This window comes from Panulirus ornatus, chromosome 1, assembly GCF_036320965.1.
Source record: "Panulirus ornatus isolate Po-2019 chromosome 1, ASM3632096v1, whole genome shotgun sequence".
In the NCBI taxonomy this organism is placed as follows: Eukaryota; Metazoa; Arthropoda; class Malacostraca; order Decapoda; family Palinuridae; genus Panulirus; species Panulirus ornatus.
In genome coordinates, this window is record NC_092224.1 from 11,894,205 (window position 1) to 11,909,321 (window position 15,117).

Sequence of the window (15,117 nt, forward strand, 5' to 3'; positions counted from 1 at the left end):
CCATACACATGTATATACATACGTCCACACACGCAAATATACATACCTACACAGCTTTCCATGGTTTACCCCAGACGCTTCACATGCCTTGATTCAATCCACTGACAGCACGTCAGCCCCGGTATACCACATCGCTCCAATTCACTCTGTTCCTTGCCCTCCTTTCACCCTCCTGCATGTTCAGGCCCCGATCACACAAAATCTTTTTCACTCCATCTTTCCACCTCCAATTTGGTCTCCCTCTTCTCCTTGTTCCCTCCACCTCCGACACATATATCCTCTTGGTCAATCTTTCCTCACTCATCCTCTCCATGTGCCCAAACCACTTCAAAACACCCTCTTCTGCTCTCTCAACCACGCTCTTTTTATTTCCACACATCTCTCTTACCCTTACGTTACTCACTCGATCAAACCACCTCACACCACACATTGTCCTCAAACATCTCATTTCCAGCACATCCATCCTCCTGCGCACAACTCTATCCATAGCCCACGCCTCGCAACCATACAACATTGTTGGAACCACTATTCCTTCAAACATACCCATTTTTGCTTTCCGAGATAAAAAAAAAAAAAAAGAAAATATATATATATATATATATATATATATATATATATATATATATATATATATATATATATATATATATATGTGTGTGTGTGTGTGTGTGTGTGTGTGTGTGTGTATGCGTGTGTGTGTGTATGCGTGTGTGTGTGTGTGTGTGTGTGTGTGTGTAATAAGGTGTTACCGGACCGGGAATGAAAAGTCACCTTTGGTGAAACAGTATTATTGGGAGTACAGTCTCGTTATGAAGAACTTCCAACTCCAAACGAGCCTTCAGTTCCCTGCTGCAGGAATTAACGCAGCCTTGGGCTGCAGGGGCTTAGATAACATAATCTTAACAAATATATAGATGTATGGGAGAGATGTAGAGATAGGTGCTGTATTTGATCAACAGTTTCATTCAGCTTAGTATAACTTTTATACCAGAAATGGCAGAAAAGGGCAATTAAGAATGAGAGTGACAGAGGTGTGAGAATAATTGTTATGGATATGAAACTTTGGATGTTTTGGCTGCGACTGAAATAAAAGTTGAAGGGGAATAAGGAAAAGTGTGGAGTTAGTGACAGGATAAGGGAGAAAGAAGGAATAACGCTTCTGATAAAGGAGGAGCTGTGGGACTGTGGTAAAGAGTACAAGGAAATGAGTTCGCTGTTGATGTGATTGAGGAAGAAAGTTGACTGCGAGAGGCAGTATCGCTGATACTTGTACATCCGCCACTGAGAAGAGTGAAGATGAAAAGACCTCAGTTTTTGGGGAACTAAATGAATGCTCATGGCAGTTTTGATGCAAGTGATCTAATCCTAGTGCGAAGGGATCTGAGTGTAAGGGTATATGATGTGGGTGGAGCTTATGACAGGGGACGTGGGGTTCCTTATGTAAATACAAAATGGGTAAAAGCTTGTCGAGTTGTGTGCTGGAAGAGGGATAGTGATCAGGGAAACAATGTTTGTAAAAAGGTGCACACAATAGGAAACGGTCACTGGGGGTTGGGAGTCAACGGGCATTATTGGATTACGTGCTAAATTGCATGCAAATATGTTGTGCATGAACGTGTTGAGAAGGACAGCAAGGGGAATGTGTCATAATCTATTGGTGGAAGAGGATGTATACTTGCTCATTCCAGTTCTCATTTGCCTCTTTTTTCTTTTTAACCACTGCACCTTCCTCTTGACCTCCTGCCGCTTTCTCTAATACATCTCCCTATCATTTCCACTCCTTCCCTGTAAGTACCACTCATATACCTCTCTTTTCTCTTTCACGAGCAGCTTTATTTTTCATCCCACCACTTATTACTTTTTTCTAACTTTCCCACCTTCCACATGCCATAGCTTCTTTCGCACATGCCAGCACTGTCTCCCTTAATACCTCCTATTCTTCACCCACTCCCCTAGCTTCGTTTACTCTCACCTTTTGCCATTCTACATTTCATCTCTCATGGTAATTCTGCACATTTCTCTTTTTCAAGCTGACTTGCTTTCACTACTTTTTTCCTACCCATGACTTTTCCTCTTTTCCGAAAACCTCTGCAAATCTTCTCAGCCTCCACAACGTAATAATCAAACATACTACCAGCTGCCTTTCTCAACAGATACGCATTCAAAAGTCTCTCTTTCGGAGGTCCGTCAATTAGTATGTAATCCAGTTATGCCAATTGATCATCTTCCGTACTTGTAAACGTATTCTTGTATATGTCTCACTATAAACCAGGTATCTCCCGTCACCAGTCCTTTTTCAGCTCACAACTCCACAAGTTGCTTGCCTTTTCCATTTACATTACCCCATGCCCCTAATCCTCAACTGCCACATTACTCATCTCCATTTAAATCACCATCACTAATGCTCCGTCTCTTGCATCAAAACTACTGATACACTCACGCAGCCTCTCTCAAGACACTTGCCTCATGATCTATCTCCTCAAAGTTATAAGCAAAGGCACTATCAATCACCCATCTCTCGCAATCCGCTCTCATTTCGTTACACTCTTTTACCATAGCTCCTGCTTCAGCAACAGTGCTACTCCTTCCTTATATTTTGGCCTCACGCCAAATCCTGACTTTACTCCTATGAATTTCCAAACGATTCTTCTTCTTTGCCCTTGCGTTTTGTTTCACTCAGAGCTAGACCATCCAGGTTCCTTTCCTCAAACATACTACTAATCTCTCCTTTCTGCTAATTTTAGTCACAGCCACACACGTTTAGGCATCTCAACCTAAACCTTTGAGGAGAATGAGCGAAAGGCACCCCGAGAATCGAACCCAGGCTAATATTTGTGACACCCAGGTAGCCCAATCGCCAGGCTACGATAAGCTACGCATATAGAAAAATTTGGTAATCGAGGAGTGGATAAAGTGGTAATACTTGTCGGCGTATAGTTTGACACGATTGCTGGTCACCAAGAATATTTCATTTTTACACTTAGACCCTCTTGTCGTCATAATGAAAACTGGACAACAGGATTAACTATATTACCAGCCGGTAGTGTGCTGGAGCGTGTTCTATATGGGTCACACAACCATAACCGCAAAATGTTGTGGATTCTGTTTTTAGTTACTTTGAGAAAACCAATGATTTTGAATCATTTCCTCTTGCCTTTGCGGGTGCCGGAGCCATTCTTCGAACCACTGAGAACTGCGTGTAGATAATGTCTGCCACACCACACCCCTGCCTCCACCTATCCACTGTGATGACCCTTTTGATACTGGCTGCCACGCCACACCCTTCCTTGCACAGTACTTACTCCTCTCCTCGCATCAATAATAAAGTTTCCATAAAGAGCTTGAGTACAACTGGCCAATAACATTCGAGTATCTTAAAGATTATTTATCTCAGCATATTCCGACTGAGTCTGAATTAAACCTTAAAACATTATGATATATATATATATATATATATATATATATATATATATATATATATATATATATATATATATATATATATATTATTTTTTTGTATTTTTCATTTTGCTTTGTCGCTGTCTCCCGCGTTAGCGAGGTAGCGCAAGGAAACAGACGAAACAATGGCCCAACCCACCCACATACACATGTATATACATATACGTCCACACACGCAAATATACATACTATACATCTCAACGTATGCATATATACACACACAGACATATAAATATATACACATGTACATAATTCATACTGTCTGCCTTTATTCATTCCCATCGCCACCCCGCCACACATGAAATAACAACCCCCTCCCCCCCGCATGTGCACGAGGTAGCGCTCGGAAAAGACAACAAAGGCCACATTCGCTCACACTCAGTCACTAGCTGTCATGTATAATGTACTGAAACCACAGCTCCCTTTCCACATACAGGCCCCACAGAACTTTCCATGGCTTACCTCAGACGCTTCACACGCCCTGGTTCAACCCATTGACAGCACGTCGACCCCGGTATACCACATCGTTCCAATTCACTCTATTCCTTGCAAGCCTTTCACCCTCCTGCATGTTCAGGCCCCGATCACTCAGAATCTTTTTCACTCCATCTTTCCACCTCCAATTTGGTCTCCCACTTCTCCTCGTTCCCTCCACCTCTGACACATATATCCTCTTGGTCAATCTTTCCTCACTCATTCTCTCCATGTGACCAAACCATTTCAATACACCCTCTTCTGCTCCCTTAGCCAAAGTCTATTTATTACCCACTTCTCTTTTACCCTTTCATTACTTACTCGATCAAACCACTTCACACCACATATTGTCCTCAAACATCTCATTTCCAGCACATCCACTCTCTTCCGCACAACCCTATCTATAGCCCATGCCTCACAACCATATAACATTACTGGAACCACTATTCCTTCAAACATACCCATTTTTGCTGTGCGAGAGAAAATTCCCGCCTTCGCCCCCTCCCCCAATCTGTGACTCACTTCCGCTTCCATGGTTTCTATCCTCTGCCAAATCCACTCCCAGATATCTAAAACACTTCACTTCCTCCAATTTTCTTCCATTCAGACTTACCTTACAATTGACTTGTCCCTCAACCCTGCTGAACCTAATAACCTTGCTCTTATTCACATTTACTCACAGCTTTCTTCTCTCACACATTTTACCAAACTGTCACCAACTTCTGCAGTTTCTCGCCCGAATCAGCTTCCAGCGCTGTATCATCAGCGAACAACAACAGACTCACTTCCCAAGCTCTCTCATCCACAGCAGACTGCATACTTGCCCCTCTATCCAAAACTCTTGCATTCACCTCCCTCACAACCCCATCCATAAACAAATTAAAGAACCTTGGAGACATCACGCACCCCTGCCGCAAACCGACAATCACTAGGTACCAATAACATCCTCTCTTCCTACACGTACACATGCCTTACATCCTTGATAAAAACTTTTCACTGCTTCTAGCAACTTACCTTCCACACCATATACTCTTAATACCTTCCACAGAGCATCTCTATCAACTCTATCATATGCCTTCTCCAGATCCATAAATGTTACATACAAATCCGTCTGTTTTTCTAAGTATTTCTTACATGCATTCTTCAAAGCAAACACCTGATCCACACATCCTCTACCACTTTTGAAACCACACTGCTCCTCCCCAATCTGATGCTCTGTACATACCTTCACCCTCTCAATCAATACCCTCCCATTAATTTCCCAGGAATACTCAACAAGCTTATACCTCTGTAATTTGAACACTCACCTTTATCCCCTTTGCCTTTGTACAATGGCACTATGTATGCATTCCGCTAATCCTCAGGCACTTCACCATGAACCATAAATACATTGAATATCCTCACCAACCAATATATATATATATATATATATATATATATATATATATATATATATATATATATATATATATATATATATATATATTCTTTCATTCACATTCACCTCAGTTAGCTCGCGTCTCTGATCCTTCTTTTGGAAAAGTAAAATCTGAAGGGGAGGATTTCCAGCTACCCGCTCCCACCCCTTCTAGTTGCTTTCTCCGACACGCAAGGAATGCATGGGAAGTATTCTTTCTTCCCCTTCTCTAAAGGTGATATATACTTTCTCTCTGACAACTCTCTTCAGGCATTCTATCCATATGTCCAAACCATTTTAGCACAACTTCAGCTTTCTCAACCATACCATTCTCATTATCACACCTCTCTTTTACTCTTTTGTTACTTACTCGACCAAATCACCTTACACCACATATTGTATTCAAGCATTTCATTTCCAGCACATTCAGTCTCCGCACATCATCAATAAGGTATGCCTTGCAACCATACAACATCGCTGGGATTACTTTATCTTTAGACATATAACTACTGTTTTCCTAAACCGTACATTGTTCACTGCTCCCAGAACTTTCGCCTCTCACTCAGTCTTATGATTCACATCCACTTCCATGGTTTCATTTGCCGCCATGTCCACTTCCAGGTGTCTAAAACCCTTCACTTCTCCCAGACTTTCTTCGTTCAAACTCGCACCCTAACTAACCTGTCCTTCTTCACTGCTAAACCTAATAACCTTGATTTATTCACATTCACTCTCAACTTCCTCCTTTCACACGCTCTTCTTAACTCATACACAAACTTCTGTAGTTCTCACTCGAACAAAAATTGCCATGCTTCCCAGACACCTTCACCCTATACAGACTGCATATTTTCCTCTCTTTCTAAGAGTCTTGCATTTACCTCTCTCGCCACCTCAATTATAAACACATTCAGCAGCCGTGGTGACATCAAACACACTTACCGCAAACCAGCTTCCATCTGGAACCACTCACATTTCTCTCTCCTCAATCGCCCCCACACCTTGCATCCTTGATAAAACTCACTACTTAAGCAGCTCTCCTCCCATACCATATATATGGAAAACCTTCTCCAAGGCATCTCTATCAACTCTTTCATATGCTTTCTCTAGATCCATAAATGCCACATACAAATCCATTTGTTTCTCTAAGTGTTCCTCATGCACATCCTTTGACGTAAACAGCTGAGCCATGCATCCTCTGCCACCTCTGAAACCATACTATTCCTCCCCAGTCTGATGTTCGGTACATGTCTTCACTCTCTCAGTCACTACCTTCCCATGCAACTTACCAGGTACATTCAACAAACTTATACGTCTTTAGACTGAAGAGTCAGTCACCTTTGTCCCCCTTGCCGTCATACCGTGGCACACTATACATGCGTTCTGCCAGTCCTGTGGCACCTCACCATGATCCATGTATATACTGAAAATCCTAACTGACCAATTAACTACACAGTCAACCCTCTTTCTTACGTAGGGCCTTCACCACCGATTCTTTCTTCACCAAACCATTTTTCATCACTCACTTTGCATACCTGCTCGACCCAAACACCTTACAACTGCCACTCTATCACCAAGCACATTCAACAGTCATTCAAAATACTTATTCCATCTCCTCACGTCTTCACCACCTGTCACTGTTTCCTCATATGCTCCCTTTCTCGATGTTCCCATTTGTTCTCTTGTTTTCCAAAACATTTTGTTCCCCCTTGAAGTTTACTGATACTCACTCACCCCAACTCACATTTTCCCTCATACTTAAGTCATTGATCTTCCTCTTGACCTCCTACCACTTTCTCTTACACTTTTCCCTGTAAGTGCCACTAGTATACCTTTCTTCTCTCTTTCACTCGCAACTTTATTTCGTCATCCTACCCCTCGCCACCCTTTCTAACCTGTGCTCCTCCCACCTGACGCATGCCACACACTTTTCCAGCATATGCCACCACTGCTTCCCTATATACCTCACATTCCTCATCCACTCCCCTTCTTTCATTTATTCTCACATTTAGGAATTCTCCACTCATGTCTATCGTCCAAGCTCTCTTAGTCTCACCATTCTCTTCTCACTCTTGAGGAGGTGTTGAAGATTAACCAGGAATTTCTGCCTTCAAATGGGCGAAATGAACACCATCTACATACATCATCCATGTCTCACAAACACTGTGCTGCACCAGTTGAAGTCTGTGTGTGTTGGATTCGGAAGTCATCTCTTAGAAATGGGGACTCGAAGCGTCAGATATAGAGAGATATACAGGAAGAAAGATGAGAGAGAGAGAGAGAGAGAGAGAGAGAGAGAGAGAGAGAGAGAGAGAGAGAGAGAGAGAGAGAGAGAGAGATGTTAAGCTTCAGTTATTTACATGCGAGACATTGCCATGGTAAAGATATGTAAATGATCTCCATGAGTGTAAATAAAAGATGTATATTTTATAACTGTTCACCCAAGCCGGATAAACATGTAGGCCGGCTGAGGCCACCAGGGCGGGACCCACTCACTCGGAAACCCTGTTACTTGAACCAATTCTTCGTCCTGTTTGAAAAAAGAAAAAAAGAAGAAACCATACCATGTGTAGTTCTCTCTCTCTCTCTCTCTCTCTCTCTCTCTCTCTCTCTCTCTCTCTCTCTCTCTCTCTCTCTCTCTCTCTCTCTCTCCTTCCCCTTGACTGATTTGTCCCGCTGTCAGCGGCTAATTCATTGTGTGTTCTCCGTGGTCATCCTGTGTGCAGCAGTGCAAAAAAGGACTACAGAGTACCCAGAGGGTCTCTGTCGGTGTCCAGTGAGTGGGTTGCAAAGTTGGGCTGATAAACAATCCTACAGCCTCTCATATATCACATTTATTGAGATGTAAGTTTAGAATTCGAGGAATCTTACTTATTAACAACCAAGTGTTATACCTCCCGTAAGATGGTCTCTCCTCGCTGTCGAGTGCCAGTCGCCTCACCCTGGTTCAGCAGCAGCCTCACTCTGGTCACCAAGTCACATGAGCAAAAGTTTGATTCACTATCGTTTGAACATTGATGCTTGACTCCACGAGCCCTGGTCGTCAGCACGACTCGTGGGCGTAGTGATGGTGTGGCGCTGAACTTGATCCTTAAGGATCAGGCTAAACACGAGAGAGAGAGAGAAGAGAGAGAGAGAGAGAGAGAGAGAGAGAGAGAGAGAGAGAGAGAGAGAGAGAGAGAGAGAATCTGAAATACGTTGAGAGTTTTACTCCCGTCAGACACGCTAGAAGTTGAGTGCGATATGTAGGATTTCTTGTGGACTAGATTTGCCCTCCTGCTTCCATCCGGTATTACCGCGCCTCATACAGTGATGATGTCTTGCTGGTCTCTAGTAAGGTTTGCTGGCGCGCTTGGGGTACAGACTTCTCAAAAATTTTTGGTTATGTACACTGGAATATTCAAAGACATGAGTACGTGGCTGTACCTGTAGAACGGCGTTTATTTCACTTACAACGTAAATCCCTGTTTCATAATTATGCTGTGAATGTAGAATTTTTATCAAGCGAGTAAGGCGTGTGTACGAGTAGGAAGAGTGGAGGGTAAGTTTTTGTTTCAGATGAAGGTGGGTCTGCTTCACGGATGTGTGTTGTCAACACGGCTGTTTAACTTATTTGTGGATGAGATGATGCTGGAAGTAAATGTCAGGGTCTTGGAGAGAGGAGCAGGTCTGCGGTCGGATTATTAATAGTATATTCAGGGGCGAGGGTGCCTGGGTGGTGAATCAGTTGTTGTTGCTGATGACACGATTCTGTTGGCAGATTCGAGTAAATAACTGCAGTAGCTAGTGTTTGAGTTTGTGTATGTGTGACATAGGAAAAAGGTGAGAATTTATGTAAATCAAGATAGGGTTATTAAGTTTATTGGGGAAGAGAAACAGGTTAGTTGGAGTGTGAGTTTGGATGGAAAGAGGATATGGCATCAGATGGAGCTATAGAAACTGAATCAAATCATCGGGTGAGTGAGGGGACAAAGGTCGTAGTTACGTTGAGGAGAGTGAGAGCACTCGACTTTGCTCTATGCATGCGAGCAATAGTGTATAGAATAGTATAGAAGGAGGATGTGATGTAAGGGAAATACCCGAGGACAGTACGTGATGTGAGAAGGGTTGATCGGGTGAGAAATTATTGAGTAAGAGAGAGGTGTGGCAGCAAGAAGAGTGATAGTCGAAAGAGCTAAAGAGGATGTGCAGAAATGGTATGAACACATGGAGAGGATGGATGAGGAGAGACTAAGAGAGTATACGTTTCAGAAGTGGAGGGCACAAGGAGGTTGGGGATAACCGAGACGAGACGGAAGGATGGAGTAAAAGGTGCAGTGGATGATCGGGGCCTAAGCATGCAGGAGGGTGTGAGGTATGAATGGGATGGATCGAATTGGAGCGATGTGGTATACAAGGGGTTAACAGTTAACGATAACTACAGAGATATATGGGCTTGACTGTGGACAGAGGGCTCTGTTTTCTGTACATTATGCATGTTTGATAGAGAATGAATGTGAGCGAAGACACACATATGATATTACTTCGAAATTACCAGAGAAATCGATTTTGCTATATATTTCCCTCCAATGTCTTTTGTTACTATTTTGTAAGTTTGGAGGATGTCACCTTAGCTAAATAGCGCCTTGTTCACTGCTTGCTCTTCTCTGTTCGTCTCGTTCCGCGCGTCGTCTAACATTTCTCTTGACGCAAAGTAAGAGGAATCACGATTCATAATGCTAAGTTCCTCGGCAGGCTGAGTTATTGTAGTTGTGATCAATGTAGGTAAGGATCGTGCACCATTCGAAAAAGGCCATCAGGTTGATACTCAATCTACGGGCAGATGGGAAAGGGCACCATCAAGGACACTTACCATAAGGCCCAAGAAGCCTAAGTAAAGTGTGCTGCACATGGGTCTTAAGAAAACACTTCCTGTGAGTTGGTTAGCGTCATTCCAGGGACGCCCGGGATGTCGTGGGGTCATCAGAGGTCGTGAGAGGGACGTGTGGTGGAGGAGATAGTGCGCCGTGAGGGAGGGAGGGACCGCCGCTTGACGTGTGGTCATGGTGGGTCCTCGTCCTTGCTGATACCGTCAGCCCGGACGTGCTGGCATTTGTGCTCGATATAAGCAATTCATTTTGATGATCTTTTCTTTATTTTTCGAAAAAGAAATGTGGTAAAACTTACAAGACTTACCTAAGTATGATAAAGAATGCTTACAAATTATTCGGTTATATTAATTCAAACATGGTTAAATGTTTATATTAACAATAATCAAAAGACCTGACGCAGTCAAAGCATTAGTCCACTGGATAGATTGTCATGAACTAATGAATTAACATGTCGAACAGGAGAGAGAGATTGACCTCCTAACAGATCAAACGTTTGGAATCAGTTAATGTCACACTGGCCTATTGTGAGTCGGGGCAGCGCCTGGTGTGGTGGACATGGGGGTCGTGTTCCAGTAGGATGTACACATGTTGTCTGGCCGCAGGCACCAACCTCACCCTGTGTAGCCCGTCCATCAAGAACCAGTAACATGACCAGTTTGCCACTCTGGCCATTCATTTATCATATTCCACCATTACAAAAAAGAAGAGGAGTTTATCCAGCGGTAAAAATGTCTGCGATCCTTTATCCCGGTATCTCGAGTAGTTTCCTGTCACGTACCAGCTTAGCTTGAATGTGTGATCAGGGCCAACAGACTGACGTCGTGTAAGGATTCACAGGAGCCGACACGATGAGCGCCCTGGTGGAGGAGGATTTCGTTAGAGTAAGGACTCTTTATACAAACGGGAGCATTGGTATTGTGCATACCTTCGTCCCACCCTGTTCGTGCACCTGGGCGAGTATGTGTCAGCCATGCACGATGTCTTCTAGGATGTAACAGGAAAAAGTCTCATGACGTTAAAGGTATATCATTTCGTGCACACACACAGACACTGACAGGTCCGGATTGGTAGGAGTACCCACACATTCCAAGGGGCGAAGGTAAGAAACACGTCCCCCTAACCAGCCATTACGCCCACCAGATTCTGTTTGGACCATTATAACTGAAGAAAATGTGTAGAATGCATTGGTAATAGTTATTATAGCAATGGCTCAATGTGTATTACAGCCGATGGAGAAGCTGCGAAAGTTTCGTGATATACAGCCACCAGGAATCATAAGATATTCGTAAGATACCTGAAGAAATATTGAATTTTTAGTGACTTGAGTATTGAGGTGCTGACGTGCAGTTAGGTACCTTGCGTTACTGTGTGGCTACCAGTAATCCCGTCCATTTTTATGATAATACTTTGAACTTCCATTGTAAACTTATGACTCGAATACACCAGTCAAATTGGTACTGTAGATTGGTATTTGCACTTAGAATCTCATCTCGTGCCAAACAGAACAGAGAATAATGATGTATTAATAGCTAAAGCTTTATCCATGATCAGTATCAGCAAAATCCACTTTAAAATATGAAGCTCATTGGGGAAATTCGAGCCTAGTAACACTATTTAATCTACTTCATTTCTCTCTATGACCTGTATCCAACCAGCTGACCTTTTTCCCATTAGTTCACTCTGAAGTAGCGATGAATATCTCGCGTGACGGTGCGATGATTATTTATGATTTACATAATAGAAAAAAAGGATGCATGTAAACACCAAATGGTACCTGAAACTTTATTTTTTTGTACAGTGGTTTAATATAAAAAAAATTCACATTTAAGTTTTTTAGATTATATACGAAGGAACATCTATAGCAAATAAGTTATATAAAAAAAAATCAGAAAATCACAAAGACAACGAAAATGCCAAGATTTGAACATATGCTAAAAAGTCATAGGGTTGGCAGGACAAGACTATATACAAAGCAACGATGGGCAGACTGTTCCTTGGTGGCCACACCGAGCGAGAGCTTCTCCGCCACTGGGTATAGAACCGGCTGTCCGGTGCTCGGGGACCACCATTTCAGACTGCCAGTAGAGAGACAGACTTTGAGCCGTGTAGTGATGAACATTTTTATAAATAATGCACTGGAGGGTGGTACGTCTTGCACACCTGGGAGTGACCACAGACATTTTGCACACAGGATATAGTAGGCACAAAGTCCAACCATCCTGGGGACATAAATGATTGGGCCAGAACCATCCTCGCCTTCATTATGGTATATCAGGTTTATGTTGCCTTCCACTAAAGACTAAAGTTTACTGAACTCAAATAATCCACATTTCCCAATCATAAGAAGGAGCTCCAGGCTCCTTTGTTTTACTGGTACTCCTAAGATTAATCAAGAAGCCAAAACTGCAGGTGTCTGGCATTCAAGATATATATATATATATATATATATATATATATATATATATATATATATATATATATATATATATATATATATGTATATATATATATATATATATATATATATATATATATATATATATATATATATATATATATATATATATATATATGCGTTATTAGAACATACGACAAGGAACTGGGTCACTTATTTACACTATAAATAGATGAAAAAGTATTCCTTGCAAGTACGTGGTGGAAACAATTTCGCGGGAAAATTCTGTATTCAGTATACAAAGGTGATCAGTGAAATGTGGTTAGCTGGATTAATGAGTACCTGAACTCAGCTGTCAGCGAACTGGGAGAAACTGAGTTTTAAGGGTTTTGAGTATAATTCAGGATGACCTAGGTCTGCACACGACTGACCTGACCTAGAAGGTACAAAAATTGGTAGCACGTATATACATACCTTACTAGCACTATATGCTAACAGTTGGTTCACCGAAAAGAATCTACAATAACATATTTCACAAGACATAAGAAAAAAAACTTATTACTATAAAAGAGAATAGACTATACATCAGGTTATGTACAAATACGCACATCCTAAGGTACTGAGAACGCAAGGACAGGCTGTCGTTGGTGGGGTGGATTGATCGAGGCAGAGAAACAATTAGTTTTATCCCAGATCCTGTTGCTGTCTCTCACGGGAGGGGAGGGAAGGGGGCGTCTGTTGGAAGGCTGCTACACTTGCTGCAAGCTCCACAGATTTCTCGACCAGCCTCAAGTTGCTTCGTGTCGGTACTCCAAAGAAGCTTTGGACTGGCTGCGGCTGGAAACCAGGATATTTCCTTTCCAGTGGATATGGAATATGTTGTACACTAACATTATATGAATCACTACAAGCTGGAGTCATCCAGTTTGTACCTCAGTTTAATCACTAATAACATGTTCACTTAGGCAAACCCACACTCACTGTCTCACTCATGTTCTGCATTAGTTGCACGGTAGTAAGTTCGTGTAGAAAATATATAGATATTGATTACGTATTCATTATACATGCAAAGTATTTTGTTTTTTCATTCAGTACTATTAAACTGTCACAATTCTTGGAAAGACTCGTTATCAGCTAAATCTTTTCCCTATTACTGAGGCTTTGTACACACATTTCTTTTCAGGTAGCGTAGCTCAGTTCAGCCGAGGTTATTACAAGTATTCACTCACGAAGATCTTTTTAAAGTCAGGTTCTTGGCGTGGCGCAGGGGGTGGGAGTGGGGAGTCCGTACGGTCACCGGAGTCCGTGTAAGGCACGGCCGTCGTGGAGTTGGCGCGGTCAAGTACGCGGAACAGCTCCTCGACGGACAACACTGAAGGATCTTGGATTGTAATTATTCCGTTTCTCCTGCGCGTCTTGTCCATGACGGCCACCTGCATACCGTTGCCACTTGTCCCACCGCTGCCTGTAGTGCTGCTCTGGTTGCTCACTGAGGTCGGAACGGCTATTGTTTTTCTTGACCGCTGTTGCATTCCCTTGGCTCGCTGGATCTTGTGTTGGCGCTTCACCCGGCTCCCAGAGGTCTCTGGGGCTCGTCGTTTCTGATAGACTTCGTGCAAGGCGCTCTCACTCTTGCCTTCGATCAGTCCGCCGTTCTCAACGGCAGCTAGAACCGACAAGTCTCCCTCAGACCGCGACACCTCGACGGAGTAGTGGAGGCTCGTGCCGGCCTCAGCCTCGTCCTCCGCTAGGTAAAGACGGTAGAGACTCAACATGGACTCACTCTTCACAGGAAGAATGAACATCATCTCCTCTTCCTTATCAGGGTTAGGATCGAGGCGGTCCAGGTCGTTCATGGAGAGAGAAGACGACCGATGTTTGCGAGACAGTGTTCCGTCTCCTGTCTTCTCCTCGTTTGCCCTGCTTAAGCGGCGGTCCAAGCTGTCTACTGGTCCACGATCCAGGAAGTAATTTTTCTTGAGCTCCAAAGTGTCACATTCAAAGCCAGTGTTGTAAAACCCAGTTTCCGGCAACTCCTCGCTGTTGTCATTCTTGTCATCTTTGATGTTACTTGAGTCATTCTCAACAGTAGCAGTCACCTGTGAACACGAGGATCTAAAGGACGAGGCTACGGAATATGTCGTCGATGACTCGGTGTTCGTGGAGAGGTGGTAGGTGTCTTCGGGCGAGTTCTGGTGAGCTTCGGGTGGCAGCTCCGCCGGCGGCCGGTTGGCAAGTGCCAAGTTGCGCGCGCTAGCCAGGGAGTGACTCTCGGCCGTGTACCGCACAGGCTCGGGCGTGACGGTGGCGCGTGGGTCGTGAAACTCGAAGTCATCGTTAGCCACAGTGGTGACCGAGGAGCAACGCTGGTCGTCGCCGAGGAAGGCATCGCTGAGAGACGACATGGAGCCGAATGTTTCCGAAAGTGTTGCGTAGATGTGGTCTTCCTTCAGCGAACTGTCCACGCTCCCAACCTGTCCCGGTAAAGGAGAAAATAGTGTTAT

General features: G+C 43.3%; 1 protein-coding gene across 2 annotated transcripts in view; it reads right to left on the minus strand.

The window, feature by feature from the left end:
- Window positions 1-11,986: 11,986 nt before the first annotated feature.
- LOC139755755 (uncharacterized) overlaps window positions 11,987-15,117 on the minus strand; it is a 221,703-nt gene continuing 218,572 nt past the window's right edge. For both annotated transcript variants that reach the window (XM_071674477.1, XM_071674413.1), the window contains exon 6: window positions 11,987-15,087. In XM_071674477.1, coding sequence (XP_071530578.1) covers window positions 13,825-15,087 — 1,263 coding nt within the window. In that variant the 3' untranslated portion in view covers window positions 11,987-13,824. The remainder of the gene's footprint in view (window positions 15,088-15,117) is intronic.